The following is a 27677-nucleotide window of genomic DNA, read 5'->3' on the forward strand; positions in this document are numbered from 1 at the left end:
TTTTTCATGTAACAAGCTGAGTGGAGTAAACGTACGCATCCACTTGATAATACAACTATCGCGAGTTAGTCTCAAGAGCATTTTTTGCAAGTGAACGGACACGGCGTTGAGAGTGCGATTATCTGATCCGATAGTGGATCGGATAGCGACTCTCGAAGCAATGTTCACATGCGAACGATACTCTCGAGAACAACCGACGACAGTTTCATTCTCGCGTACACGCGTACCTTGACAGAGATTTTAGTTCGACGAGCTATATTACGAGCGATAGTAGTATTCGGTGAGTTAATAATTAATTCTTTCAAACGGAACGTAGTTTTCTATCAGCCAGGACAATATACCGTGAAGCACGTACCGTCGTTAATGTATGCGTAACACAATGACTATAGTTTTTATTTAAAATTACTTTACGAGGTACATTTATATATACATAAAAAATGTATGACTAATACATTTAAGCTTACGCAATATGGACATATTCGTACACGTGCAGTAACGTAATTGTAACACTTTTTTTTCCATTTTCGTTCTTATACTCTGCGAGTTTAATTTCTTATTTCTTGTTCATTTATTAGAATCAGCTTTCGATGCGAATTATCAACGATTTACATCTAACTTGTATCGATTTTCTACGAACGATACCGGAATGTTGCAAGTCCCTTTGGCCGAAACAAATAAAATTCTCGCAAAAATGTCAACAACAAGTTCCGTTACGACGATCGCCATACACGATCACGGAATCGATTAGTCGAACGAATCGAGTTCGGTCGAATCGAGTCGAAGTTGATAGAGCAGAGAAACGGTCGTCTCCATGTTGGCGATCAAACGGTGATCGCACGAAACGGATATAAAGAGGAGAGAGAGAGAGAGAGAGAGAGTAGTGGATCTAGGACGAGATAACGCGCAGCTTTGAACAAAGGGAAACGAAATTGATACGAACGGTGCGAATCGCGGAGACGAGGTGTTTACAAGTGAACGAAGAGGACGAGGAAAGAAGGAGGAACCACAACGAAGGCGGGAAAAGAAACGGGGCTTCCGGGCCGTAAAACACGGGGAAAGCACGAGACATAGGAAGGTGGGAATCGGCGACACGAATCGACCGAAAAGAACGTTTCGCGCTCGATATTTTCGAAATTTTTGGTAAAAATATGGGACGATACACGACGAACACTTGAGATTCTTGCGGACACATAACATCCAATATACACATGTATTTCTTGTACTCGACGCGCGCATACGCGCTTCTTTATCTCGCGCATACTACACAAGAGTCTGCGTGCTAAAATCTTTGATCCGCGCGATACAATGTTTGTCACGCTAAACCGTACGTAACGTTACATAGAACGTACGGATTGGCGAAAAATGATCGATCGATAGATTCGCTCGCATTCTCCGTGTTCTCGTAAAATGCACGGCACAAAAATAAATGCTCCTATTTCGATTACATATATTCTCTTTCTCCTTTTTCCTTACACGCATCTACGCATAGCTACACGCGCACACACACGGACGCATGCATTCTTCCGTTCTAATCGTAAGTATAACAACGTTACACACACAGTCTCGCGTACGCTTGTACATCTTCAATTAACTATATGCTTCATGAAATTTCTGCTTTTTACAAAATATCACAAAAATCACACCAGCCTTTGTTCGCGACAAAAAGGACAACCAAATATCGTGCTATGCCGCTCGAAGAAAGACGACCCGACCCGAAACGAAACGCCGCCTTACGATGAAAACACAGAACGCAAATCGTTTCGTTTTTCCGCGGAACATCGCTGCGCACCTCGTGTCTGCTTTCGCCACCGCGAACGTCGTCGCTTCCGTCCCTCGATGCCCTCGATGCATCGTTCTAGAACGCGCTGTTTTCTATTTTCCATTTTCTTTTTCCGTATCGCGACTCCTCGATTCGCCTTGGCCACTCGGCCGTTTTCAAAAACTCTCGCAATATTTCGATGGCAATCACGCGGAAAGTGTACGATCGACGAATTAAAGGTGAAATCTGGATGGGTAAGGCGAGGCCGTGTGAACGCGCGCTGTCACGCGTTTCTAGGGCAACTTTACGCGAAAGCGTAGAAAACACTTAAACCTACTGTCTTTTAGATTTAGTCGAGAAGCTAGTTTCGCCCGATCTCCGCGATTTCAGCTCCGTCAAGCTACGCTAGACAAACAACGTGCGACAGCGAAGCGGAAGAGGTGCAGCGAAGAAGGCTCGCTTTTATCGTTGACCGTACGATACAGCGCGTTGGCGAGACACCGATGTCAGCAACGGTGACAACGGCAACGATGAGAGTGACGGCGACCGGCTGCGGCGTCGGCAGCAGCTGCCAACTCACAGCTCACAGCGGCTTCGTGTCGGTCGTCGCTCATATTTTATACAGAAGCGATGCGAACGCAACGATAGCCTCGTGACTATTTCGAAACACGATCGACGAGCAGCTTCGCGTCTTTCTTCATTTGGCGTCATCCTGTTCCATTGGCTCCTCGGAAACTTCTCGGGAATGTTCTGGGGTAGTCCTGAAACAGGAATGGCTGTAAGTAATCGGCGGAATATGAAAAGGCGAGCGTACCGCGAGTCAGATAGACAGATTTACGTTAAATTGGTAGGCTGCTGCATCGACAGAGAGGCCATCGCGGAGACCGTCTCGGTTTCGTCGCGCTCTTTCTGTCCAGCTTCGATCGCGCTCATCGACACCGTGTGCGCGTTCAGCTTGACGCAAGGCCAATGAGACATCTGCGTGTCAAACGATAACCAAAAAAAAAAAAACAGAAGATAAGACAAAGGCTCGACCAGAGGTCGAAAGCAACGAGAAGAAGGAAGCAGGAAGATGGAACAGGAGAGAGTCGCCAAGTGGAAGATGATCGTACCTGCACGGCGATCGTCTTTTGCAGCGTGTCGACCGCGTTTTGACAAGGTATCCTCGTCAATTCCTCTTCCCGAAGTTGAGTAGGTTCGTCCCCGAGCAGAGCCCGAACGCATTCTTGGGCGGAGTCGCAAATCGCGGCCAAATCGTAACCACCTTCGAGAGCGAGAACGACCTTACCGTTCGCCAGTCCGAGCAACTGTTGCGTCATCTTGCCGAAGCAAGCGGGGCTGACTTTGTAGCCGCCGAGGGGCGCGGGATGGCCAACGGCGGCGTCGAATCCTGCCGAGACGAGGACGATGCTCGGATCGAACGCCTTAGCGATCGGCATCACGATCGTACGAAACGCGGCTAGATACTCCGCGTCACCCATCGGAGGATTCAGCCCACCGGACCAGGCTACGTTCACGTTGTAGCCGAGACCCTCGCCAGCCCCGCACTCGGTCGGTCCACCGGTTCCTGGAAAGAAGTTACCTTCGTCGTGCCTGTGTATCGACATGTACAGCACCCGTGGGTCGTCGTAGAACATTTGCTGCGTGCCGTTCCCATGATGGACATCCTAAACAGAAGGTAAAAAACTGGTCGAGTCGGCGATTCTCGTCCAGCGGACTGTGATCGCGTATGCCGAGCACGAGTTCCCGTCGTCGCGATCGCAATACACCGCGACGAGCAGCTAACAAACGGAGGAAAACCGACGAAAAACGTGGAAGAGAAATGGCTAGGTTGGTTGTCTCTTACCCAATCCAGGATCAAGATTTTCCTAATATCGAGCTTCTGCTGAAGCAATCGAGCGGCGATCGCGACCGAATTGAAGAAGCAGAAACCCATGGCCTGGTTGGTTTCGGCGTGATGTCCGGGCGGTCGTACGACGGCGAAACCGTTCTTAATGTCACCCATGGCGGTTTTAAAGGCCAGATCGACGACACAACCGACAGCCATTCGGGCGGCCGGCGCGGTATTCAGTTCGTTCCACGTGGTGTCGGAATCGACGCCTACTCCGCCGCAGGGCAGCCGCACGAAACTCTTGATCGGAAGTTGAGAGAGCTTCGACACGTCCAGCTTTTGTCGGTTCATCGGATTCGTCCCTGCGCGCGACAGCACGTTTTACTTTACTTTACTTACGTTTACGCGTTAACGGAAGGCGGCGGCGACGGCGGCAGAAACTGCACGGGCAGAGTGAGCAACAAGGAGCGTGGCTACCCGGTCAAAGGCGGGGGTGTAGATAGAGGGATAGGGAACGGAGGGAACGAGGGAAGCCCGAGCGTCGTGCGTGTATGGGAGACGCGTGGCGACGGAACACTCACCAAAGAGAAGAGCGTGAGCTTCGCTGTGACACGTTTGAATCTCCTCGAGGGTGGCTTTGCGCGAACGTATCCGATCGCACCGCTGTAACAGTCCTGTCTCCGAAAGCCGTGCCCAGACGCTCTGCAACCTGCCTCCGTGCTCGGGATGACCACGAACCGTTTCGCCGCAGACACAGGCGTGCTTCAACATTAACGGATCGTAGGCCAAACCGGTAGTGGATCGATGGGAAGAAGCGCGCGCGAACAGATCACCGGTGGTGGCTTGGCTTCCCTGAGGACCTGCGTCGCGCGCTAAGCAGACACAAAGAGAGAGCGTGGAGCAGCAGCGTACGATCGTGGTCGCGTTCGACGAACGAGGTAACGCGGCCTAAAGGCGAGCAAAGGTAAAGGAATCGCGGTCGGTCAGCTTACTCAAGTGAACCAACGGGCTGGACAGCGCTCTGGACAGCGGTCTGGCACTCGGCTGACTGCTCCTGCTGCCGCCACCGGTACCGCTCCCGCCGTAGGCCGTCGACGACTCGTTGGATATTTGCAAGGTGTGTCTCATCATCAGATCTCTCTGCTGCTGAAGAAACTGTTCGCGATCCCGTTGTTGTTTCGAGATCTCGCTCTCTTCCGACAAATCTTTCTTCGTCCCGGTAAGATCTATCACCTCGGCGGACTCGTCGTTCTCCGGTGCTTCGTCCAGCTGATTCGCCTGTCCCCGAGATCCGACACGCGTCAGCACCGTTTGACGAATCTGCTGTTTGAGGTAGTTGTGCGCCTGCTGCTGATCGTGCAGTTGCTTCTCGGCCAGGTACTCCTCGTAATGGGTCTGCGGCGCCATGATGCCACCTTGCAGCATCGGATGGCCCAACGGCAGAGGCGCCGACTGAGTCCTACCTGTGGGAACGGGACGAGCGACCAAGGGACGCGTGAATCGTATGCCAAGCTGGAAATTTTCGGGAGGCGCGCGGCGATTCTCCACCATGGGATCCTCACCCGTGCCAATAATGGGTGAATCGTTCGCGCGTGCCAGTTGTTCGGCGTCGGCCGATATGATTCCGTCGCAGTGTCTCTCCGGAAACACTGACCGACCAGAGTGTAACGCGACGATCGCAGGTCAAGGGAATCGTCGGCGGTGCGCGAACGATGATGGCACGCGCGCTGTAAAAATCGGCTGCTAGCAAAGAAGAGAGAACATACTACCTAAAGGCCGGTGACCAGCCTTTTGCAGCCTCGCATGCGCTACTTGCGTGTCGGTGATGGGAGCCGTGGCGGTCGCGGTGCCGTAAACCGCAGACGGGTGTTGCCGGTTCGTTATCGACGGGTGTTCCATATTCTGCATTTGCTTGTGAACGTAACCGCCGCTCGACGCAGCGTCTCCTCCCTCGATCACCGTCAACGATGGGTAGAAAGGCAAGGTACCGGGCAACATCTGTCCGGTAAGCGGCATCCCTAGTCGCGCGGTGAACGCCGCGCGTACCTCTGCCTCCGAGACGGTGGCCAATTTCGTACCGGTCTGCGAATAGAGACGCGAAAACCAGCCACGTTGTCCTTTAGAGATCGATCGGCGATCACGTTATAGGATCGGCGGCTAAAATACTCACCGTACTGGAACCGGATGGAACGTGAGGTCGCCCCAGCGAGATGTTGGGCATGGACGGTGAACTGAACAACGACAGATCCGACAGGCTACCTTGCTGACTGCTGCTGGTCAACGGACCTCCGTAGCCGGTGTTTTCCGTCTCCTGCGAACGAAGAACGAGAAAGAAAGAAAGAAAAAAAGAAAGAAAGGAAGAGTGAGCGTAACGCGTCTTCGCGTATACTCACTTCTTGGATGGCTGCCGCTGCGTTGGCTGTCGCGGTGGGGCTCGCTTGAGAATTGTTTACGGTCGGTGGTGAATTAGGCCCAGATTCCGGATTACTGCTAGAATCTGGAAAGCGTTCGATGAGCGAGCGGCGATGAGCGTGGCGAGGTTTGCCTGCAACTCGTCGCGTACGAGACTGGAATTCGGGAAAGCGAACGAGCAACCTGTCCCCCCCCCCCTCCCTCGGCCTATCACAGACCCGTGCCGCTACTGTCCCGAATTCCTTCGCGCGAAAGGGACGCATCGCGCCCGTCGTTTCGCCTTCGGTTCGGTTCGGTTTTCCATGTTTGCACGATGCAAGCGTGCGAAACGCGGATACGACGCCGAGGCGAAACGAGAGGAGAGAGACTCGGTCTCGGAAACGTAATGTTAATCGGTAACGTTTGTTGTCGACATGCTGTTACTGGACACTGGCAAAAAGGCAAAAATCAACGATCGATTAATCGAAAACACGGGTGCAACGAATTGTTTGCTAATGCTCACGCAGGAAGAGTCAATAACTCGACGATTAATCGAACGAATTTCGATTAAGCTCGATCGAAGGACGTACTTGCTAGCAGTGATTTCCGCTTGAGGTGCGACAGCAGGCGATCCTTCCGGCGTGCCATCAGGGGTGAATTTCTCGACGCGGCCATGTTCCTCTCCACGCGTTGCTTTAGTCGCACCTTCAGCAGGTTCGGCTCCGAGGCTGGCCAATTTTAGCCAGGGTTAGTTGTTGGTCGTCGTCGTATCGGGCCGGAGAGTAGTGTAAAACGATGGCACAGGGTTCGGGGAGCGGACATCGAGGAGCATTGGGCGATCGCGTGGAAGGAGGAACGAGAGGAGGACGCGAAACGACACGACGTGCGAGCGTGTCCACACGATCCCCGTCCGATAACCCAATTAATTAGATTCTACGTCTACGCGAATATCTGTAGCGAGCGTTACCAACGCCGCCACCGACGCGATTATCTTTTCACGAAAGTCGATGCTTCTTTGGGTCAAGATCGCTCGTCGGATCGTCGATCGTCGACAAGCTCGCAATCAGGACAACGGCGCGGATGATTGTCGATCGGATGCAGGGGGCTACGATGTCTCTGCCTTTCTCTGTCTCTCTCTGTCCGTCTTTGCCTCTGTCTTGTGTACGTTCGAGTGCGTGTGTGCGTGCGTGCGTGCGTGCGTGTTCGTTCGTTTGTTCGTACATTTGTCGACAGGCAAGATGATTGAGACGGGTTCGGGGGGTGGGGGCGGGGGCGTCGCAAAAAACCATGCTTTAGTTGAGGCATTCTACTATCGTACATAGGCACACATAGAAAGAGACTACCTTCCACCAAATATGCTTATCACTCGACAACACGGGAATTTATAGTATAAACAACGCGTATTGGCGCGTGGTCGCGCGTACGTACCTGTTTTCCGAAGAGGGAAATCATCGGCGAACTTTTCTTGCAGCATCTGTGGCATCCGGTAGGGATGCGAAGCGTTCGCCGCGCCCGCCGATTCCGCCGATTGCGGTTGCAACCTGACCAACAAATTCGCGGCTTCTTGTTCAATCGATTCCAGTGTCGTTCGCTCGGTGGATCGAGCGATCGAGCGATCGAATCGTATCGCTCGGCTCTTCGACTCGAGCTTCTGTTACTCGAGTACACCCCCTGCGACATCCTTGGCGGCTGGGGTGGGTGGGTGGGTGGGTGTGCGTGTATAGAGCGCGGTATCGTCGAAAAGCGTGGCGGAGATAGAAACAACGGGAATGGGAAGCGGAACTGGGATGCGGCGAAGAAGAGAAGAAAGAGCGAAAGAATGTGCAGTACGGGGTGGTACAGCGACGAGGAAGAAAGCGAAATTGCGGGCGAGCAAGCGAACGGGTTATAGGCGGAAAGCGTGAAACATCGCGAGAGGATGTACTCGAGGAAGATGGACGACAACAAGATCGAGGGGCGGCGGGTGTACCCGCGCGCGAGAATCGTCAGTCTCGAAAAAAATCTCACCAGCTTCTGTATCCGGGTGTACCAGGTACGGCCCCGTTCGCAGCGGCCGCTGCCTCCCTTTGCTTCTTGTTCACGAGGAAGCTCTGAAATCGTAAGGTTCCCCTCTCAGCGAACACTCGCGCGCAACACTTCTCCCTTCCCTCTTCTACGCATACCACCATCCCTCGTCATCTATGCGTTTCGCTACTATTTAACGACAAACCGACGAGAAGCTAGCCGTCGTTACGCTTTAAATCGAATCGTATCTCCCAGCCCTCTCAGCCTGCCATCTCGTCTAACGTTCGTTCTTCTCTTTAATCTAAAAAACCCCCGCCCGTCCTACCTTCTTCTGCTCCCTTTTATCTCGCCTATCACTTAGCCTCTTCGCGTCCCTTCCACGACGATAATCCTCTCTACCCATGCGGATGGGTTCGGCCGAATACGACCGAGCCCTGCCCGCCATTCAAGTACCTGAAGTCGTTGCTTCACCTCCGTCGAAGCGATCGCACTGTGGTCGTGTTTATCCTTCTTCCTCAGTGCTTCGAGTCTCTCTTTTTCTCTCCTCTGCTCTTCCAGCTGTTTTTGCTGCTCCCAGAGCTACGACAAAAAGAGAGAGAGAAAAAAAAAACGAAGAAAAAACAGGAGAGAAATGACGCCTCGTTTCGATCGATAATACGACGGACGGGTAGTAGTACGCGTTACACGACGACGGTGTGCTGGACATTGACGGTGACGGCCGATATCGTCCATTCAAGAAAAAGAGATAGAGATAGAGATAGATAGAGAGAGGGAGGGGGGAGGGTGGGGGAAGGCGAGAGGAGAAAGTGCGAGCAACGTCCAACGATAATTTTACCGCAAGAAGGGTGAAAGTGGAAGCGAGAAACGACAGGGGGAAGACATCAGCGGGCAAATAGCATAGGAGAGTAGAAGAGAGAAGAGGAGAGGAAAGGGGAGCAGAGAACACGACGAGAGTCGAATCTCCAAGGACTCGACGATCTTTCATCCGTCGCGATTTACGACTCCCCGTCGTTCCATCGCGAGGTACGACGCGCGGAATTTCATTGCTCGTCGGTCTAGGCGCTCTCTCTCCCTCTCCCTCTCTCTCTTTCTGCTTTTCGAATAGGTCGCGATAGAGACGCGTCGCGCATCGATCGAGTTTACGAGGAAAAGGAAGGTTCCGCTGGACTTTCGACTCGGAGACGGTTCGAAGACAATGGATCTTGGACGACGGTGGTTCGATACTCGGGAGGGTGATGGTGTGGTTCGTCACCCTCCAGAGAGAAGGAACCGCACGGAACGGTGACCGAGAAACGAAATTGACGAGGAGGTGACACGCGCTATCGAACGAACGAACGAACGAACGACCGAACGTTAACGCGACGCGCCGCGACGAACGCGACTTACCTTTAGCTGGTGCATCTGTTGCTCGTGTAACTCGGCCAACTGTCGCTCCTGAGCTTGGTACTGTTGCCGCAGTATTTGTTGCTGAAGTTGATGATGCTGCTGTAGCTGAAAGCACAACCGACGCGTCGAGAGTAACGCTCGAAACGATTCCGAGATTCGTCTTCGTGGCGCGACGCACAGATTCGAGATTCGAATCGAGAACACCGTAACGTGTGTGTAAGCGTATAGATGCGCGCGCCGCTACCCGTACGGGGTTAGGTTGGGCTTAGGTCGGGGTTAGGCTACCCGTACGGGGTAGCGGCGCGAACGAAGAAATTCTTTTTCATAGCCGTGCAACGTCGCCGGTCACCGCTCGTTTCGCTTCGACAGAAACTTTATCTTCTCCGGTCTCGAGTCCGCCGACGACGCGGCCAGGGGCAATTACAAGTACGTTCGAACCTGTGCGTCGATCGCGTTCGCGCGTCAACCGCGATTAAACGGTGGAAACGAAGAGAGGGGATAGGAGGAGGGAAGCGGGATCGTGGCGCGCGTGCAATCGTCGAACCACGAACGAGAATCGATTACGTTACCTCGAGTATCTTCTGCTGCAGCACGTGACCGTGCAGGCTCGCTGGATCGCCGGAGCCAGCGTGATAGCCGCCCGATGTCAAGGTGGTCGTAGCACCAACTCCGCCGACCAGGTCTCTCGGTCTGGACATTGGTGAGCCTGGTGTATCCCGGGCCATCTCTGTGCACGTATATACATATATACACGCACGCATAGACGACGCGCGGTGTTTCGCGTCGCGGAGCTCCACTTTCAACGAAATCGACGATCGTGCGAAGAAGCGCTACTACTGACTGACAACATCGACGCTGAGACGAGAATATCAAGAAAGAAGAAAGAAGGCGACAGCGGCAACAACGTGTCTGGTTTCCTGCGCGGAAACGGACACCGCAACGAGCTTCGTCGTTCAACGGTCCGTCGTCGCTCGGTCTCGGAATCTCGATAGCGTGTTTATTTTTGGAAGCGTCACGCGCGTAAAGTATCTCGTTCTCTTCTTACGTTCGATCGAGCGTTTCGATGCAGCGTCGATGGTCTCGTCGAACGTTTCCGACGTCCGAATCGTCCGGTTCGGACACCGCCGAGACTCGTCGTTCGAAAGAGAAACTCGCGCGACCCGACGTTTCGTTCGTGGACTCGGCGCGATCTCGTCGATTCGTAGCGATCTTTCCAGACGTCGAGCTTCGAGTTGCATCTCCGCTCGAACGTCTACGAGAACACGTACGACGAATCGCGATCGCCTGGTCCGCTTCTGCCGTGCTTACCTTTCTGCGGTAGATGCGTAAACGCGGACGCGATCTCAACGCTCCTGTAACCCACGTCTTCTGAAACAAGGCAAAAATGCAAACGTTTAGCGGCTTTTCTCTTCTGGCTGTCTTTCTGCTGGGATTTCCTTTCGGCTAATTTCTCCGTAACGCGCGCGTTTCTTCCTTTCCTCTTCTCTAATTTCTCCCTCTCCCTCTTCGTTCCTTTTCCGCTAGCCTCTCGCATCTTCCGACTTGCTCTTTGTTTTCCTACCCGTTTACTTTTTAACTCGATTAATTTAATTTATTCGTCTGATATACGGGAAGTAAAATCCCATTAGAGTAGAGGGAATCGCGTGTAACGTAATGGAGGAGAAGGCCGAAGCGGCAAGAACACAAATACGCGTAGGGAGAAATATAAGAAAATTTATGTTCGTATTCCATTGGCGTTCTCTTTACACACGATTCTTTGTACTCTAATGGGATTTCACTTCCCGTCTACGAAACGAATAAATAAATAAATAAATAACTAAATAAATTGCTCGCGCGGCTCCGATAGCTGGAACGTACGTTCGTTGAAACGGGATCGATGTACGGCGGAGCGTGTGCGCGTAAACGAGCGAACGTACGAATTCGAGTGGATTTCGGAATCGGATGGAAACGGAGCGAAAACAGAGCGAAGATGAGCGCGGCGCGAGTGCGAACCAACCGAGTCGAGACGACGAGCGTCGAGTTAGCGGGCGAGCAGAGGTCACTGTACGCTGCGAGAATTCCTTCGAGTCAAGTCCAAGGTTAATCGCGGAGGAGGGCCGTTCCTCCACAGGCTCGCTCTGCTGTTCACCTTTCTTTCCTTCGTGTTTCTGTTGCCACAGCCGAAAGGTACCGACCGCAATTGCGATCGCCGTCCCTTCCAACGCAAGCTCGTATTTCCGCGTATTTCCGCGTATTTCCGCGTATTTTACGCGAGCCTCGCTGTGTGCCGCCATCCGCTCTGCCAAAATTCTTCGTTAAATCGGTCGATTCGCAGAGCGGAAGCGCACGCGTGTCGCAATCGTAGTCGCCCGAAAGGAGAACGTTTCAAATTTATTAATTCACCGACCAGCCTCCATCCGCAGCCTGCGATTACATGTCGGGCGACGCGATCACAGCTGCATCGTATCGGTCAAAGTAATTGCCATCGATCGCGATATACGCGTTTCGATAACGTTTGCTCGTCGTTTGCCGACGTTTAGCGCGTTTCCTACGTTTCGTCGTGACTTTACGTGATAAAAAGGGGAAAGAAGGGGTGTGAGCGAAGAAAACGGACGGGACGACGACGAAGAAGAAGAAGAAGAAGAAGAATCGTGGTATCGACGCCTCGCCGCGATGTACCGTTATTATTAGCGAGCGAATGTCGGTGTGTAGGTCAGTTGAGTAGCTGGTGTAAAGAGAGGAAAAGGTGACCGCGGTCGGTTCGGCGAGACCAGCGCAGACGGTGGTTCGTATTTTGCTGGTGGCTTTCGTAGTTTAGAGCGACTTTGTCTCGTGCTCGCTCGGTCTCCGTCTTGCGTTCGATCGGACGTCGGCCGACCGAGCGGCGCTCGATAAATCGAGATCGCCGGCGAATCGGACGAGGACCGAGGCGTAAACGCGTGGGAGAAAAGGCGAGCTCGAGCGGAAATTGGAGTGAGCCGCGTTGCGTGCCGTTGGTTCGCCAAAGGGATGGGGGTCGGTGCGAGCGGGACAGGAGGCCGAGAGCAAAGAGAGTCAAAGTAAGTTTTTACTCGTGTTCCTGGCCGGTGGCCGACTAGCTAAGATTAGACGAACGTTCGCTATATATAGGATGACATTTATATACGCACCTACTAAACGCGACGGTACACGCGCCTCCCCTTTCTCCTTCGCCGCTCTGCTGGTCGCCCACACGCACGCACACACGCAACTTTCTCCGTTCGTCCCTACGTTCTCCTTTCGACGATCCTTTCGAATTATGTCTGGTCCGCGTCACTTTTCCTTCCAACGTGTCGCATATTCCGTAACACGTAGCCGATTGTTCTATTTTGATTCTATTCCTCGTCCGACACGTAAGTGGAAGCGCCACCGCCTATCGTACGCGAGTTAACGCGATCGTGCAACGTACTTGTTGCCTTTGCCGATTGCGACCATCGCGTTCACGCGGCGATCGAAACAACGCCACGCACGCACCTCGTTCTCAGCCTCTTGGAAAGCCGACCTAACGATCGTCCCGCGCCGTTCCATTTACACGACCACGATAAAATACTCGAATAAGCGTCCAGCAAGCAAGTAAAATTGAAGATTCCGCGCGAGTCGGCGTTCGTTACGTACCGCGTAAATCGAATGGCTGTTGCGCGCTAACTCTGTTCGACAGGATATCGACGCGCTTCGTCGATCTCCGCCATCCTCGTGCGATTATTTGCTCCTCGATTACGCTCGAACTTCTCTTTCTTGTCCTCTATGCGCGCGATTGCGTATATTCTATATGAAAACGGGCAACAAGGCTAAGAAAAAGGAACGAACGAAGAGATCCGGAGGATCGTGGTTTCAACAGGTTGAAGAGATAGAAGAGGGCAGGATTTAGTAGGAAGAGCAGGCGACGCTAAACGACGCGACGCGACGCGAGACAACGCGATCGTGCGAGTGTGACCGCGTGGGCGTGTACGACTCGTATGTATGTGCTACGTATTTCCTCGAGGCGAAAGACCAAGCAAGAGGAAGGAAGACCAATGACCCCGTAATGAAAGCGATATCGGAACAAGGCGAATCGACTCCGACGGTGGTCACAGACCGACGATAGAATTAGACTCGCTATCTCTGTCCGCGTTATTTCGATTGCTTATTTCTCGAAAAAAGCGTTTGGTAAGGCGAACGGATCGATGTCTCGTTCGCCACGTTCTCCCGCCTTGTTTCTCTCTCGTTTCCGTTAGATGCGAGCAACACGCGATCGTGTAAAAGATCGCAACGATGGGTTTCACAGGTTTGAAAACGAAACGGCGAATCGGGTCCACGGTGCTGGCTCGTTCGCGTTCTAAATTGAACTCGTGACTTCGTCTAAGTGGCGAGAATGATTCGCAGTGACGTCAAGCGTTGTTTCAGTTTCTGCTCTTTGTTGCGACGGGTTCGCGAATCGTGGCCGCTCGACTCATTTCCAGACCGTCGTACGCGCAATTGCGAGAATTCGTCCGTTGCGAGTAACGTAAACGCGCGCAAGTCGTTCGTTTCCTTCGAGAACCGAGTTGCGCGATCTCGTGTCGCCTCAATGTACACTGGAAATCGAGTGAAAAAGAAACGGAGAAGAACGCGGCGCCGTTAAAGCCAGGAAACGCGCGCGCGCGCGCGCTCGCTTTCGCCCGCGATCTCCCGCAAATGTCAGTGGAAAAACGATGAATCGTGTCCGCGCGGCGCACATGCGTGCTAACGCGCGACGCGGCGTTGACGAGTCTCGCGAACACGAACAAATGCGATTCTCCTTGTTCGTCTGCATCGTTACGCCGCATATTCGAAAGAGGCCTGAAAACTGAAAACTCTAAAAACTAGTTCAACGTCTTTCTCTTCTATCTCTCTCTGTCTCTCTCTGTCTCTCTCCCTGTAATTTCAATTATACATGCTACACATGTGCTCGTGCACGGACGCGTTAGTTCTTTGTCTTTCCCTCCTTTTTTTCCCTCTCGGAGACATTTCCGTTCGATATCGCCTGGACGCTACCAAACACGAGTGACGGCAAAGCGAGCATCAAGTAACGAGGACTCGCGCGGAAGAAACGATAACACTTTCAATGGAGTTGACGAACGTCGATCGCGGCAGCGTTGCCTTTCGTTTTGAAACGCACAAAAACCCGAGAGAACCGAGAAACAAGGGGGGAAACAGCGCAGAGACGGAGAACGGGAGAGGGGATTGGAGGGAGAGAGAGAAAGAGAGAGAGGAAGCAGCCAACGGGACAACAGAAAGTTACGGGAGCGATGCTAGTCGCTCGCGTCGTTACAAGCTAGGCACAACAGGTGTCGGTCGATTTGGAAATGGACTTTGAATCGCGATACAGCATACACAGAATGGAAATGCCTCGACGGGATTCTACTACGAAGCGTTCGAAACGATCGACGTAGAGCGAGTGGACGCGAATGGAAAATACAACGCGACAGGCAGCAAAGAGAAGAGAACTTTGCGTGAAACGCGAAACGCTCGAATTTCGGCATCGGATTTTTAGGCCGAGTTCCGATGAAACAGCGTCGATCGTTCTCGTGACACGCGTCGTAACCGTTTACCAACGATCGTGTGACAAAAAAACGGAACGCGGAGACGCCAGAGGGGAAACGATCGAAAAGACGATGCGGAGAAAGAGAAGCGGCGGCAAAAGCGAAATACATAGGACAAGAAAAGAAAAGAAAAGAAAAGAGAAGAAAGCGTACGTAGGCGATCACGCGTGACCACGCGTCGCTAAAAATGCACTTTTCTCTCGAACGAATTTATCGTCGTTCTTTCGAAGAACGTTCACCACGTAGTCTCGTGCGTTTAATCGGCTGGCTGCAGCATCGCGCGCACTATTGTCACTCTTTGCACCAAACGAACACAAAAGCCAGCACCGAATTTAACTGCAACCTGATTCGCGAATCCGCTTGCGTCGCACTTTAAAAACACGGAGAAACGCGGAGAACGTGAAAAATAGTGGCTTACGTTTTATCGAAGATAGGCCATCGAGTCGAGCGAATGAGTCGATGCGTCGGTAATGGAAACACCGTCGACGACAGTGACGGTGACGGTGACGGTGACGGTGACGGTGACGGTGACGATGGCGATGATGACGACGATGTCGATATCGACGTCGGCGACGATGACGATGACGGCGACGACGACGACGATAATTTCGGAACGACGACGGAACGTAGAGACTGGAGCGCGGATTTGCTGGAGCGCGCGCGCGCGCATGTCACGGATAACGAGAGAGAACTGCGCGCGCGGTACGCGCTACCGTTTCTTTCGCGATTCTCTCGCATTCTCTGAGGGTGTCGCGCGCACACGATGACAGCGCCCTCCCTCGCGAGACTCGCGAATCTCGGCTATTTATAGAGACCCGGTATTGTTGCGTTCGGACCACATTTGTGTTACTCGCGCGAGCGCGCGCACAGCGTCGCCAACGTAATTGTAAAACTGCCTCGTTCCGTGCCTCTCCAGTTTGCCGCCCACTAGCTTCTATACCGCTAACAACAGCAGCAGCAGCAACCGCCGCGCCGCTGCCCTTCTGCCGCCTTCCTAGCGCATTTGCGCGTTGCTCTGTTCTCCGCTGCTATACCGCCGTGTTACCGTTCCCTCCCTGCCAAATTCACCGTCCCCCCCTCGTCCTTTCCACGTTGCTTCGCTCCGCCACTGCTCTTCTCCATCGCCGAAACTTACACTCGCCAACGTTCTTCGCTCGTTTTCGTCGCACCGCGACCAGCCCGATAAACTTTGCCGACCTGTCTCCTTCCTTCTGCTCCTTTCCCTTCTTTTCCTCGCATTCTCTTTCTGCCTCTTCGATCGAGGAAACGACTACCTTCCGCCAGCTCGATCCCCCTTTCGCTTGGTCGCGTAAACAAAACGTTCCATGACGCGAGGAATAGATCGCGACGCTGAATTTTCAAAGGCTGAAGGACGGACGGATGGACGGCTGGAATCGAGACAAAGCGTAACGCGATGCGCCTCGTATCGCTTCTAAATACGCGCGCGATTAGGAATTTATTCTCGATGCATCACGTTCCGCTGACGCAATTTAGTCGTCCGTTACGCGATGTACACGATTTTACGGAATGCCTAGCGCCATTCTATCCGCGGAACGATTCGCTGGCAAATCTATACGGACGAAGAGATACGGAAAAGCTATTGACGGCGAGACGAGAGCGAAATATTTTCGCGCCACTAGCAGGTGGTGCGTGCAAACCGCTATACACGTGCGAACGACTTTGCAAACGTTCGTCGAACGTCGATCTTTGTACCTGGTGGTTTTTCTTCGATTCCTTTCGGGAGACAGGTCCGCGAGACTGACGAGAGTGGCGAGAAATCTACCTTCCGAAAATAGGAGACAAGGTCGCCCCTTCTTGAATCATCTGGTACCGTTCGTTTGGTCGCTCCACCCCGAAGCTCGAACGCATCGATCGATCGAACGACGAGCCCCGATAAGCGGAACGGTGGTCGTTACTACGTTCGAGAAAATCCGTCTCTCGCAATTCGTCGATCGTCGTTCGGACACGGCAGGAATTTCCGTCTCGCGTCGATTCGGTTCGCATCGACTGTACGACGAGTTGGCGAAAATAATCGATTGGCCGTATGGTCGATTTGCTCGTCGATTCGTTCCACCTTGCAGGCAACGTCGCGTCAATGAATGGCCGCGTCCATTGTTATTTACGATCGATCGATCGAGTTGGAGGTGGACGGCGTTGGACGGGCAGCGAGACCGAGGAGGAGGGTAACAGCCAGGAGTGGCAGTGTTTTGAATTTTTCTAAAAGATGGCGCGTGCTAGGTAGCGCTGCTCGTGACTCCAATCCATCCAGGGTCTCTCGTCACTTGCCACTATTTATAGACGACCGCTCGATATGATGTACCGGTGTTATTTTTAGCGGCTTACCTAGCTACGGCCCTTTCACCCCTTCGAAATAGCACCGCGCGGTAGACGCGAACGAGAACGCTATTCGTTACGCGTCCAAACCGTGGTCCAACACCGACCACGATTCCTTCGAAAATCGCCTTCTCTTCTGTTTTTCTTTTATGCGACGCATGCAGCGTGATACCAGATAGATAGATAGATAGATAGATAGGTAGGTAGGTAGGTAGGTAGGTAGGTGGATAGGTAGGTGGGTGGGTGAGTGGATACTCTTGGAACAAAATAGCGATGCGGCAAATAAATTTCGCTGTAATTCGTTTCGAGAAAACGTTCACGGTCTGGTTCATGTACGCGCGTTTCCGAACCGACATTGCCGCGTATCGTAATTACACGACGATACCTGAGCGACGTTTATTCGTGTAGTGGATCACGTAACTCGGTTTAATTACGTGTTGTCGCAATTACACGGTAAACCAGCTTCCGCTTGAAATAGCTAAATCGATACGAACGTTCGGAACGTACGTGGTCTGGCCGCGACGTCTTGGTCCGATATTATCCCGATTCCTCTCGAATCTCTGGAACTGAACTGGAACGACCGAATACCTCTCGAAGCGACAGGAGATGGACTTGCGTGTTCTTGTGTCCGCGACAGAAACCCGTCCGTCCGCCTAATTGTAACAGAGAGACAGAGAGACAGAGAGAGAGAGAGAGAGAGAGAGAGAGAATTTGCTTCGTAGGTGGTCTCTGGACGGTAATACGCCGTATGGCGTGCTAGGACAAAAATAGTGGCGGTCCCGTTCGAAAATACCAGCTGCTAAAAATACGAGCAAAAATAAACGTCTACACGTGCAAAAACACGCATTAATATTCGCTGTGCGTCCGACGTTCGTGTTTTCGTGCCACTAGAGGACGATGAGCCGACAGAGGAGATGAGGAAGGAAGAAAGGACGGGACTAGGAGGAGCCGCGCGATCGAGCCGGGCGTTCGAGGAGTCGTTTGGAAAAGAGAAAGAGGAAAACCGTGAACCGTGACCCTCGTCTCTGCGCCGGTGTCTTGCCAACGTTACCGGCGTTATGTTCGGCCGCCGCTGTGTCGCGTGCCCTTTGCCAGAGGATCTAGAGGTCTGAGAGAAAAGACGGTCGGCGCCACGAGACACCGGGAATTCCGAACACGGAAGGCCGGTCCTATCGGTTCACCCGCTCGGTATTTTCAAACTGTCGTAAAACGTATAGAGCAAGTCCGCCAACGCGTTGGCGCCACCCCGACAGGCTGTAGCGATGCTTCAACTGACTCATCGGAAACGAAAGCGACGGCGACGTCGACGATCGTGATCGCGCCGTTGTCGCCATCGTCGTCGCCGTCGTTGTCCTCGTCAGCGTCGCCTGAGATTACCGAACAAATGAAAGAAAGGAAAGGAAAGGAAAGAAAGGAAAAGAAAAGAAAAGAAAAGAGGAAAAATTGCGCGCGATCTAGGAACGCGTTGTTGCTTCTCTCGCGCGAAAATGCAAATGCGACGAGCGCACGTACACGAACGCGCGTACAGGAAATTAGAGACCGAGACGTGGTCGACAGGTTGGAAAAAGAGTTGAAAGAGACGAGCCACTTATAAATAGATGGAGGATGACCTTTGCACGGATCAACGTTTACTTTTATAACGCGTTATTAAGCTAGGTTATTGGTTGTATCCCACTTGGACGCTTCCTTTCGGGCAGATGCCACCGTTCACGAATCTGGGTTATGTTTACTACCCCCTCCTGATTTCTGAAACTCCGCGAGTACCTTCCACGAGGTTTACGCGTGCACGAACTTTGGCGCCTCCTACGTGAGCGCGACGCGACGCCGCAAGCATTTTCTCGTCTGGAAAATACACCCTCGCTGGCGTACGCGCTCCACCGCGCGTTTCGCGGACGGAAGAGCAGAGGCAAAAGCAAACACGAATTCTCGACCAAGAGAAGAATCTTTTCTTCTCCAATGAGAGATACGCGATGAGAACGAAGTTTAAGGGGCCCGGCAGAATCTGCCATCGCGCGAGCTAAACCGTCGAAGAAGCGGTAACCTCCGTTCACGTAGCAACTAGCGGTTGCGATAAAAATAGAAATAGCCATGGCGATCGATCGGCGGTCGTTTCCGTTAGGCTGTCCAACCGATGAAACGTTTTTTTTTTTTTTTTTCAACATGAACTTCACGATCGAATCCTATTGGATCGGGAATCGCGATGCGCGGCGAAAGGCACGAGGATCGTGGAATATCATCGAGCGTACGTAGCCGGTGAATGCTAGAGGGCTTTGGAAAAATCGATGCACGAAGCTCGGCTGAAGGGCGACTGGTCGGCGACGGGGACGGCGATGTTGGCCGCGTGTAAACGATTGAAAACTCTCGTAGTGAGTATCGAGCAAGCAGCAGCACACCACCCACCCACACCTCCGGAATGGAGAGCGTTACGGCGCGACAAAATTAGCACGGGCACAATAAGCGATCCCGCCTTCGCTCGGAAAAATAGATTTGGCAAAGTACCAAAACTCGGCTTTGAATAGATCCCAAATATATGGATCATCGTAGTCTTTTGCGTTCCTTCTCGCGCGCTAGCCATCGCAGTGAAAGCGACCTTTCCTCCGCGAGCGCGCACAACCGCGATCTTTGCGCAATCGGAATGACGCTCGTGACAGTTGGCCTCGCGATCGACGTTGGTCGCGTCCACGTAGCCGAACCACTGCGGAAGATCGAGTTATCGAACGCGTGGCCCAACGCCGTTCACACGCAGCATCCTTGGTAAACGGCAATCCGAGCAAAAATAAATGAAGCCGGTGAAAATAAACGCGAAAGACGATTTTACGCGCGTGCCTGTTCGCCGCCGTAAGTCGTTGTCGTCGTACTCGTCATCGTTGTCGTCAACGTTGCCGAGCGGATGTAGACGCAAACTTGGATCGAACGCGATCGATTCGAACGCGACAAACTCGATCGCGCAACCGCCCGAGCGCCTCCTTGGCGACCTCGTTCCACCGACGAGATCGAAACTGGACAAAGGTGCGCCGACTAGTTTTTACCCTCGTTTGGGCTCGTAAAACGAACACGCACCGCCGCCGCCGCCGCCGCCGCCGCCGTCGTTTAGACAACGACGTTCCATTTTTCAAAAGGGGCCGCGCGGTGTGCAGATACTCGCGAGGCGGCTGAAACAAGCTTAGCGCGCGCGGAAACAAAGCGCATCGATTAGCGGGTCGGTTAATCCAAGCGTTGCCGATATAGCCCGTATATACCGTGGTATCGAAGCGCGACGAGCGTCGCTGGTATAAATAACGCGGTTCGATACGCTCTTTGATAACAACCACGCTCTTTCGTCTCTCCATCGGACCAATCGATCTTTCGCTAACGCGCGTTTCGACTCCACCGCGATATCAAAGACAATAACGGTTTGTCGTGGTGACGGATCGATACGTAGGTATCTATTATTAGACTGCCTCGGTCGACACGCCGATTATCGCATCCGTAACGTTATCGCTCGTTCGTCATCTCGTGGACGTTCGCGTCGCAACCCTTTACCGATAATACGATGCGCCGATGATGCGACGCGAGCATGAAATTACCGAGGCTGAGTTGACCGCTGTCGAACGAGAGTCGAGCGATTGGACGCGCGGTGCGATCGATCGCGTCCTATTGCTTCGGCAAAAATCTCGAGAAAGACGACGAAGGAAAATCGCGCGTGTAAACACGAGCTGTGTCGTTCGCGCGGCTCGTCCTGTCGACACAGCTGCTGCGCACGAGACAGCGGGTGTAGGTCCGATTCGACGTAAGCTCGGCAATATGCGCGCATGCATAATGCCAAGCATAACCGAGTAGTTTATTTATAACGTCGAGGAAATACACTCGACACCTTTATTGTAAAAGGTTGTGTAACGTGGCTTACGTGTTGCGTAACCGCGACAGAAACTACACGTTCACGAACCGTCTCGCGTCCCTGCACCGCGCGTCGAACACGACGGGCTGCGATCGCCGAACGACGCGGACGACGAATCGATTTCCGCGCTTTACGAGCGTGGTTCGCATCGTTGCGCTTCACGTATCGCGTATCGCATCGAGTTACACGAACAAACGGCTCGCGCGACAACGGACGAGCGCGATTTACGAGAATCGATTCGCCGTTCGAGCGTCGATCGCGTCTATTCGATGACGAAAAGATGATGGCGATAATCGGTAGAGTCAGTCGAGCTGTTTCCACGGCCATTTACCGTCGTAAATTTAACAACGAGAGTCGATTTCGTTGGTCGTGCGACGGGAAAAGGATAAAGGCGTGGTTCGGATTTACCGCAGCCACGATCGGAAGCTGTGGCGTTGTTCTTTATTTTCTGAACGAGTCGTCGGTGAAGGCGTTCGGCGGAATAGAAATTAGACCACCCAAGTACCCATGGGCTTTCAACGGTACGTTCAAGGCGTTCGATCACGCCGCTCTGAGAAGAGGATGGCAGGTTTATCGAACCGTGTGCCACACGTGTCACAGTCTGCAATTCGTTCGCTTCCTTGACCTGGTCAACGTAACGCACACGGCGGAGGAGGTTAAACAGATCGCCGCCGAGTTCCAGGTTTCTATCAGTCAGATTTCTAGAGCGCGGTGGTTGTGACCGACGCGACGCGATCACCGTGCGTTCCGGCGTAACCAGTCGTAACCGAGCGAACGCTTTCGATCAGGTGGAGGACGGCCCCGACAATCAAGGCAACTATTACACGAGACCGGCGATATTATCGGACGCGATTCCGTCTCCTTATCCGAACGAGGAAGCGGCTAAAGCGGCCAACTACGGCGCTGTCCCACCGGATCTAACTTACATGATTTTGACGCGCAAACGCGGCCTAGATTACGTGTTTTCCCTGTTAACCGGATGGATGGACCCTCCAGCAGGGGTAACTCCGGACGAAGGCCAATACTTCAACGTTTACTTTACCGGTGGATCTACCACGATGCCACGAGTACGGCATTAGCGAAATCGCGATTCGTCGAACGCGCCTTGTCCCGTCTACGCTTGTTTTCCACTACCGTTGCCCCTTTCGACGCTTTCGCAGATGTTCTACGAGGGAATCGTCGAGTACGACGACGGCACACCGGCCACGGAGTCGCAATTGGCGAAAGACGTGGTAGAGTTTCTAATGTGGACGGCGTCTTCGGAGCACGACACGCGAAAGATCATGACGCTGAAATGCATGGGAATCCTTCTGATGCTGCTGGTGTCCGTCGTGCATATCAACAGACGAAATTGGTCGCATTTGAGAAGCCGTCGCATAGCTTACGTACCGAATACCATCGCCAGAGAACCTCTACATCCGACGTCTCCGTTCGCGGACAAACACGGCCGAGGAAGTAAGAGAAGCGGCTCGTTACCAAACTGATACGCGCTCGTCGTGTTTTTTACCGTTGTAAAAAAGTTCGACTCGATTCGACGCAACGATAAAGTTGCACGCGCGTCGAGACAGGGCCGGACAATTACGGAGAAACGAGGAAGAAGAGATTCGGTTGGATCGAGTTGGGTCGCGATGGAATGGGTGGGTCGGGTCGGGTTGGGTCGATTCGGTTCCGGTTGGTAGCGCGGGCGCAACATGTGCCACCGATAATCGTTTCGCAACGCGCGGCCTTGACGATGCCCGTATGCTCGATCGGGCCGTCTAAAAATAGAAAGCTCGAGAAACCGTGCAACAAACGTTATACCAGCTCTTTCTCTCTCTCTCTCTCTATTTCTCTCTCTCTCTCCCTCTCTCTCTTTCTCTTTCTCATTCGCACGGCCGCTCGCGCGCGCTCTGTCGCGTTCTGCTCAGCTGGTGGCTTCGACGATCGACGAATAATAGATCATGGATCGCGAATGACAGATAACGACGGTCGCTGATCTACGATCTATTTCGGATCGAGAGATCCCCGCTGCGTTTCGAGATTTATTTTTACTCGTTCTTTCTTCGACCACGTCGCGCGTCATCTTCCACCCCTCCATTTTTCTCGCTCTTACGCGTAACCGCGTACCGAGCGAGTAAATTCCCCTATCTCTAAAATAACCGTGATTCCTCGAATGTATCGACTTTGACTTTCGTTGCTTTGCTGCTCGCCCATCGCTCCCCCTCCTCCCACCCTTTACCGTACTCGGCTTGTGTTTCGTTTCGTTTCGTTTGGTTTCGTCTCCGGTCTGGTCTAGCCTGGTCTAATCGTGTCACATCGTGTCGCGTCGATGATCTATGCGCACGTACGCGGCTCGTCTCGGCGCTCAATGGCAACAAGTGCGATCGCGGAAGAGAAGGGGTGGCACGGATCGAAAATATATACCAAACGATGAATGAACCTACCGCGTTGACGTTGAGAGCGCGCCAGCGATTTCGCGATCAACCGTAAGAAGCGAGACGGTCGCTATGGTCGGAGGATATGGGCGGCACGACGGACGACGATACTCGACGATTACCGTCGTTGTTCGATATGTTCGAAGCCTGTCGCGATTCCAATACGACCGATTCGCACCGACGCGCGAAACGAAAGATCAATTTTACCTCGATCTCGCTGGTAATCGAGAAAACAGGGTACACGATCGGCTGGTAAGACCGGCGAAGAGGCCGTTTGCAAGGTTGGTTGTGGTTCGACGTTCGTGACCGATTCGAGGAGAATTTTCGTCTCGAAGAGAATCGATCGCGGTCCTATCGCGATCGATCGAAAATCAACGAAACAGGCCAGAAGAACGATCGGCGGCAAGAACGATCGAGACATTGGGATCGACTCGATGACGATCACGAATCGTTCGTAGTATTCGTCAGCTTGACTATTATTATTACGACGGAGACTGCTTGTCGTTATCTTGGCGATCGTTTCTCGATCGCGTGGCAGGCAGTGAGTTTGCGAACGTCGATTCCCACGCTGCTAGAATATCGCCAACAACCACAATCGCGGGTCGCGTCGATGATGACCTCGACCGCATCGCTTCTCGTTCTCTTTATCCGCGTTTATCGTGAGTCGGAAATCGCGAGCCGATCCGAAATTCATCGATCACCGTTCTTGCCACTCCAACGTTGAATTGATATTAAGAACCGGAAAATCCAGTTCAAATGTATACGTGTCTACGTCGAAAACTTACCTTTGGTCGCGACGGCGCTTGCTCGCGCTTGTTCGCTGGACATTCTGTTTCCTCCAACATTCACCGAACCCTGCATTTACCGTCAACGCTGCAACGTCGTAACTCTTTTCTGTCTTGGTCGCATGCGTTTCCTGCAACGCGAACAAGCAATTTTTTTTCCTTTCTCTCTCTCTTAAAAACAACTACGACACAACTTGCTAGAGCGTACGCGATCGTCGAGTTAGAAACTAAAGGGTAAGAGGAAAAAACAAGGATTGTCTGGAAATAACTTTATTCAGAAAATCAAGTTTTAATCTTTTTGATGCAGTAGTAAAGAAGCGATGTTCGATAAATTTAACTGTATTGTTTATAAAGCGACGTTTATACTTTGATTAGATATCACGAAAAAAGAATGTTAACATAGTAATTACTGTACAGTACTTGTAATCCTTGTCATATTGCGTGTTTCGATTCAGCAAGTAGTGGACATTCCCTGTTTTTACCCAATACGCCAAGATCTTTCAAACCGCGCTATATCTTAATGAGATATTTCGAACGTTATAACGATCGTAACGATTTGATAATCGTCCGTTGTCTCCTAGTTGTCGCAAAACGAAATGTGCCAGTGTAAGCGAAAATCACGAGAACTGAACAGTTCCTCGTTTTTTTTTTTTCAACCGTAAACGCGGAAGTCGAAGCGTCCACGTGACACGGACGACGCCGTGATTTTGCCACTCGATCGTCACTCTCAACGGGAAATCCAAATTTCTCATTCGATTAAATTTATTCTGCTGGATATCGTGCGTGGTGTCGTGCGTCGCGTGTCGCGTATCGCGTACCGAGTATCGCATGTCGCGCGTAGGCTCGATCTCGTTTATCAAAATTTCGAGATTCCCCAGATACGATCGATCGTGGAAGTGTATCGCGATCTCTCGAATGGTTGTCGTGCTTACCGGCTGCGTCAGCGCTAAACTTCGATCGCGTTCAATTCGTTCGAGGGGGCGATCGATATCATCTTTGCAACGGGCGATACTTCCGTTTCGTTTCATAACAACCAATAGTCGCGAAATTTCTCTATTCGTTGGAAAACGTTTGGAATACTAAAGTTGGCGCGTAACGTATACGTTTCGTTTAGATAGAAACGATCGTTAAATAAATATACCGAACGTCCATGTAAGAAACCACATCGATCGACTTGTATTCGCGAGTGCGCGTACCCTCGCGCGCACGCACGACATGTATACACGGCATTCGCTAAACTCGACCGAATCAATTCGAAGACTAGAAAGGATAGCGAATAACGTCGATAACGAATACCGAACGAATAGATATTGGTATTTCGAGTCGGGCATGGTAAACGAAAAACGTTAGCTCGCGGAAGCGCCGAGATATAACCTTCGGTTGAAGGCAAAAACGTTTGTCTGCACGCCAAAATCACATGGAATGGAACGATTTCTTTGTCGAACCGTGAAAAATCGTTTATGTAGAAACAGCTGATAAAAAAGATAAAAACGAGAGACACACACACACGCACGCACGCACGCAGGCTGGCCAGAGTGATGCTAATTTAATTTGTCATTTTCTAAACTTTGAAAAAAGTTTAACATTTTCGAAGATTTTAATTTCGGAAATCGAACTCTGTGTTCGAGGAGCGGCATGCTCGACGTTCAATCGCGGTTACGATGAAAATCGTATTGGTATTAGTGTCGGTATTTGTAGCTCGTGAACAAGTCCCGTGTCAGTGTCCGTGACAACGATGATGATGATGATGGTGGTGGTGGTGGTGGTGGTGGTGGTGGTGGTGGTGGTGGTGGTGGTAGTGGTGGTGGCGATGGCGGTAGTGGAAGTGGACATAGTGGCACTAGTGGTGGTAGTGGTGGTGGCGGTACAGTGGTAGTGGTAGTAGCGGTGGCGATGATAGTGGTCGTGTGGTGGGTAAAGAGCGGCGGTAGCGGTAGCGGTAACAGATCGAAAGTCACGAAAGCGGTCACTCGCTCTCATCGGCAAAACGCTTCGATCTCCCAAAATGGAAGATTCGATTTTCGGATGATCCGAGTCGAACGATCGAGAGATCGAACAAACTATGCTTAGAGACTGGTATCGCGTACAATAAATCATTTAGTTGCTAAACTACGAATACATTTTGATCGTTCGACACGTGGCAAAAATGCGACGCGCAGATTCGTGGAGAATGTTTTACTTATGTATGTGTGTATGTGTCAACGAGAGAGAGAGAGAGAGAGAGAGAGAGAGACGGGGAGGAGGGAGGGAGGAGAGATAGATGAGTGTCTGTGTATGGAAGCACGCGCGCACATATGTGCGTGAGTTCGTGCATGCTTGCTTGCGTGCGTGCATGCGTGCGTGCGTGCGTGTGACGTGAAGGCAAGAGGAGAAAAGATACGGAAGATTGATTGTCGACGGAGAAACAGCAAGAAAGAAGAGAGAAATTGGGAGGACCGAGAAAATTGGAAAAGAAATAGAAAGAAAGAGGAGAGAAGAAAAAAGGGAAAAGGAAGAGGTGGAGGAGAAGAAGGGGGAGGAAGCGGAGGAGGAGAACGCATCGAAGAAGTAGCGAAGAGAACAGCCAGCAATGGTCGGTACCGCGCAAATCCAACACCAAGACTTACTGGCTTAACGCTGCCACACCTTTGCGAACCACGAACGTAACCAATGTCTCGCGATGGCACTCGGTGTAATCTCGCTTTTAGTATGAACACTCGAGAAAAACGGCGAACGCGTAGAAGGAAGAAACGCTGATCACTCGCGAGACACTCGCGATACGCCTTACACAGAGCGTATATGCATGGCATGTACACACACGAGAAACATAAAAACAATGCGATCGCGCTGCTACCTCGACGTGGTTTGTTCAACTATAACGGCTCGTCCGATTATTGCCAGATGCACTTGGTTACCTTGGTAGCACGCATGCGTTTCGCGAAACACGAGGAACGCGTAAATTGGATTCCGTCGAACGACGTGTACCTCTTGGAAACACCTTGTATACACAGTGACACCGTTCCACGCGTGCAAATTGTCGATTAAACTTTCTACGATTGGTCCTCAACGCTTCATCACTCCTCGCGATTTCACGATGTCGTCGTCTAGCTACTTGTACAAGCTATCTCTAACCTACAACTTGGCGGATCGTTGCAGTCTTGCCAACTACCGCGACTGCTGTATCTTGAACGGCCTCGAATGCGACAAGGATTACCGCGATGACGTTGCGCGCAGCTCTCTCTTCCTCTACTTCTGATCCACCTCCTAACCCCAGCCCGTTTACTCGAACGCTTGCGCCCCGTAATATTCAGTTTGGGTTAGGTTTGCCGTGATGCTGCCATCTGCCAATCAATCTTCGAAATAATCTGTTTTCGCAATGT

The 27677-nt window shown here is 52.1% G+C and overlaps 1 protein-coding gene and 1 pseudogene across 13 annotated transcripts; one reads left to right on the forward strand and one right to left on the reverse strand.

Annotated features, from left to right (window-relative positions):
- Positions 1-366: 366 nt before the first annotated feature.
- On the reverse strand, positions 367-27478 carry LOC122573021 (histone deacetylase 5). Of its 13 annotated transcripts, none has more exons than XM_043738871.1 (19): positions 26925-27107; positions 24319-24449; positions 17750-17895; positions 10680-10739; positions 9941-10098; positions 9372-9476; positions 8439-8564; positions 7989-8071; positions 7410-7522; positions 6572-6709; positions 5984-6087; positions 5761-5901; positions 5360-5672; positions 4583-5053; positions 4172-4462; positions 3606-3952; positions 2872-3426; positions 2598-2737; positions 367-2520 (listed from the first exon to the last, which is right to left on the reverse strand). In XM_043738871.1, the coding sequence occupies exons 1-19, from the start codon at positions 27105-27107 to the stop codon at positions 2457-2459; spliced, it is 3669 nt and encodes a 1222-aa protein (XP_043594806.1). In that variant the 3' UTR covers positions 367-2456. The 13 variants fall into 13 exon arrangements, with proteins under 13 accessions (XP_043594806.1, XP_043594805.1, XP_043594807.1 ...); XM_043738870.1 differs by having other exon boundaries at positions 5357-5672; XM_043738872.1 differs by lacking the exon at positions 9372-9476 and having other exon boundaries at positions 5357-5672.
- Positions 18299-24312, forward strand: LOC122573049 (annotated as a pseudogene).
- Positions 27479-27677: the final 199 nt, after the last annotated feature.

Source organism: Bombus pyrosoma, linkage group LG11 (genome assembly GCF_014825855.1).
Source record: "Bombus pyrosoma isolate SC7728 linkage group LG11, ASM1482585v1, whole genome shotgun sequence".
NCBI classification, from domain to species: domain Eukaryota; kingdom Metazoa; phylum Arthropoda; class Insecta; order Hymenoptera; family Apidae; genus Bombus; species Bombus pyrosoma.

Excerpts from the sequence above, each read along its gene's own strand:
- LOC122573021 (XM_043738870.1), bottom strand. The coding sequence starts at position 27,107 with ATGCCATGCATATACGCTCTGTGTAAGGCGTATCGCGAGTGTCTCGCG. Across the intron at positions 10,740-17,749 it reads AGACGTCGCGGCCAGACCAC|AAGACGTGGGTTACAGGAGC; the intron begins GTACGTTCCGAA and ends GCCTTGTTTCAG. Across the intron at positions 3,427-3,605 it reads AAATCTTGATCCTGGATTGG|GATGTCCATCATGGGAACGG; the intron begins GTAAGAGACAAC and ends CCTTCTGTTTAG.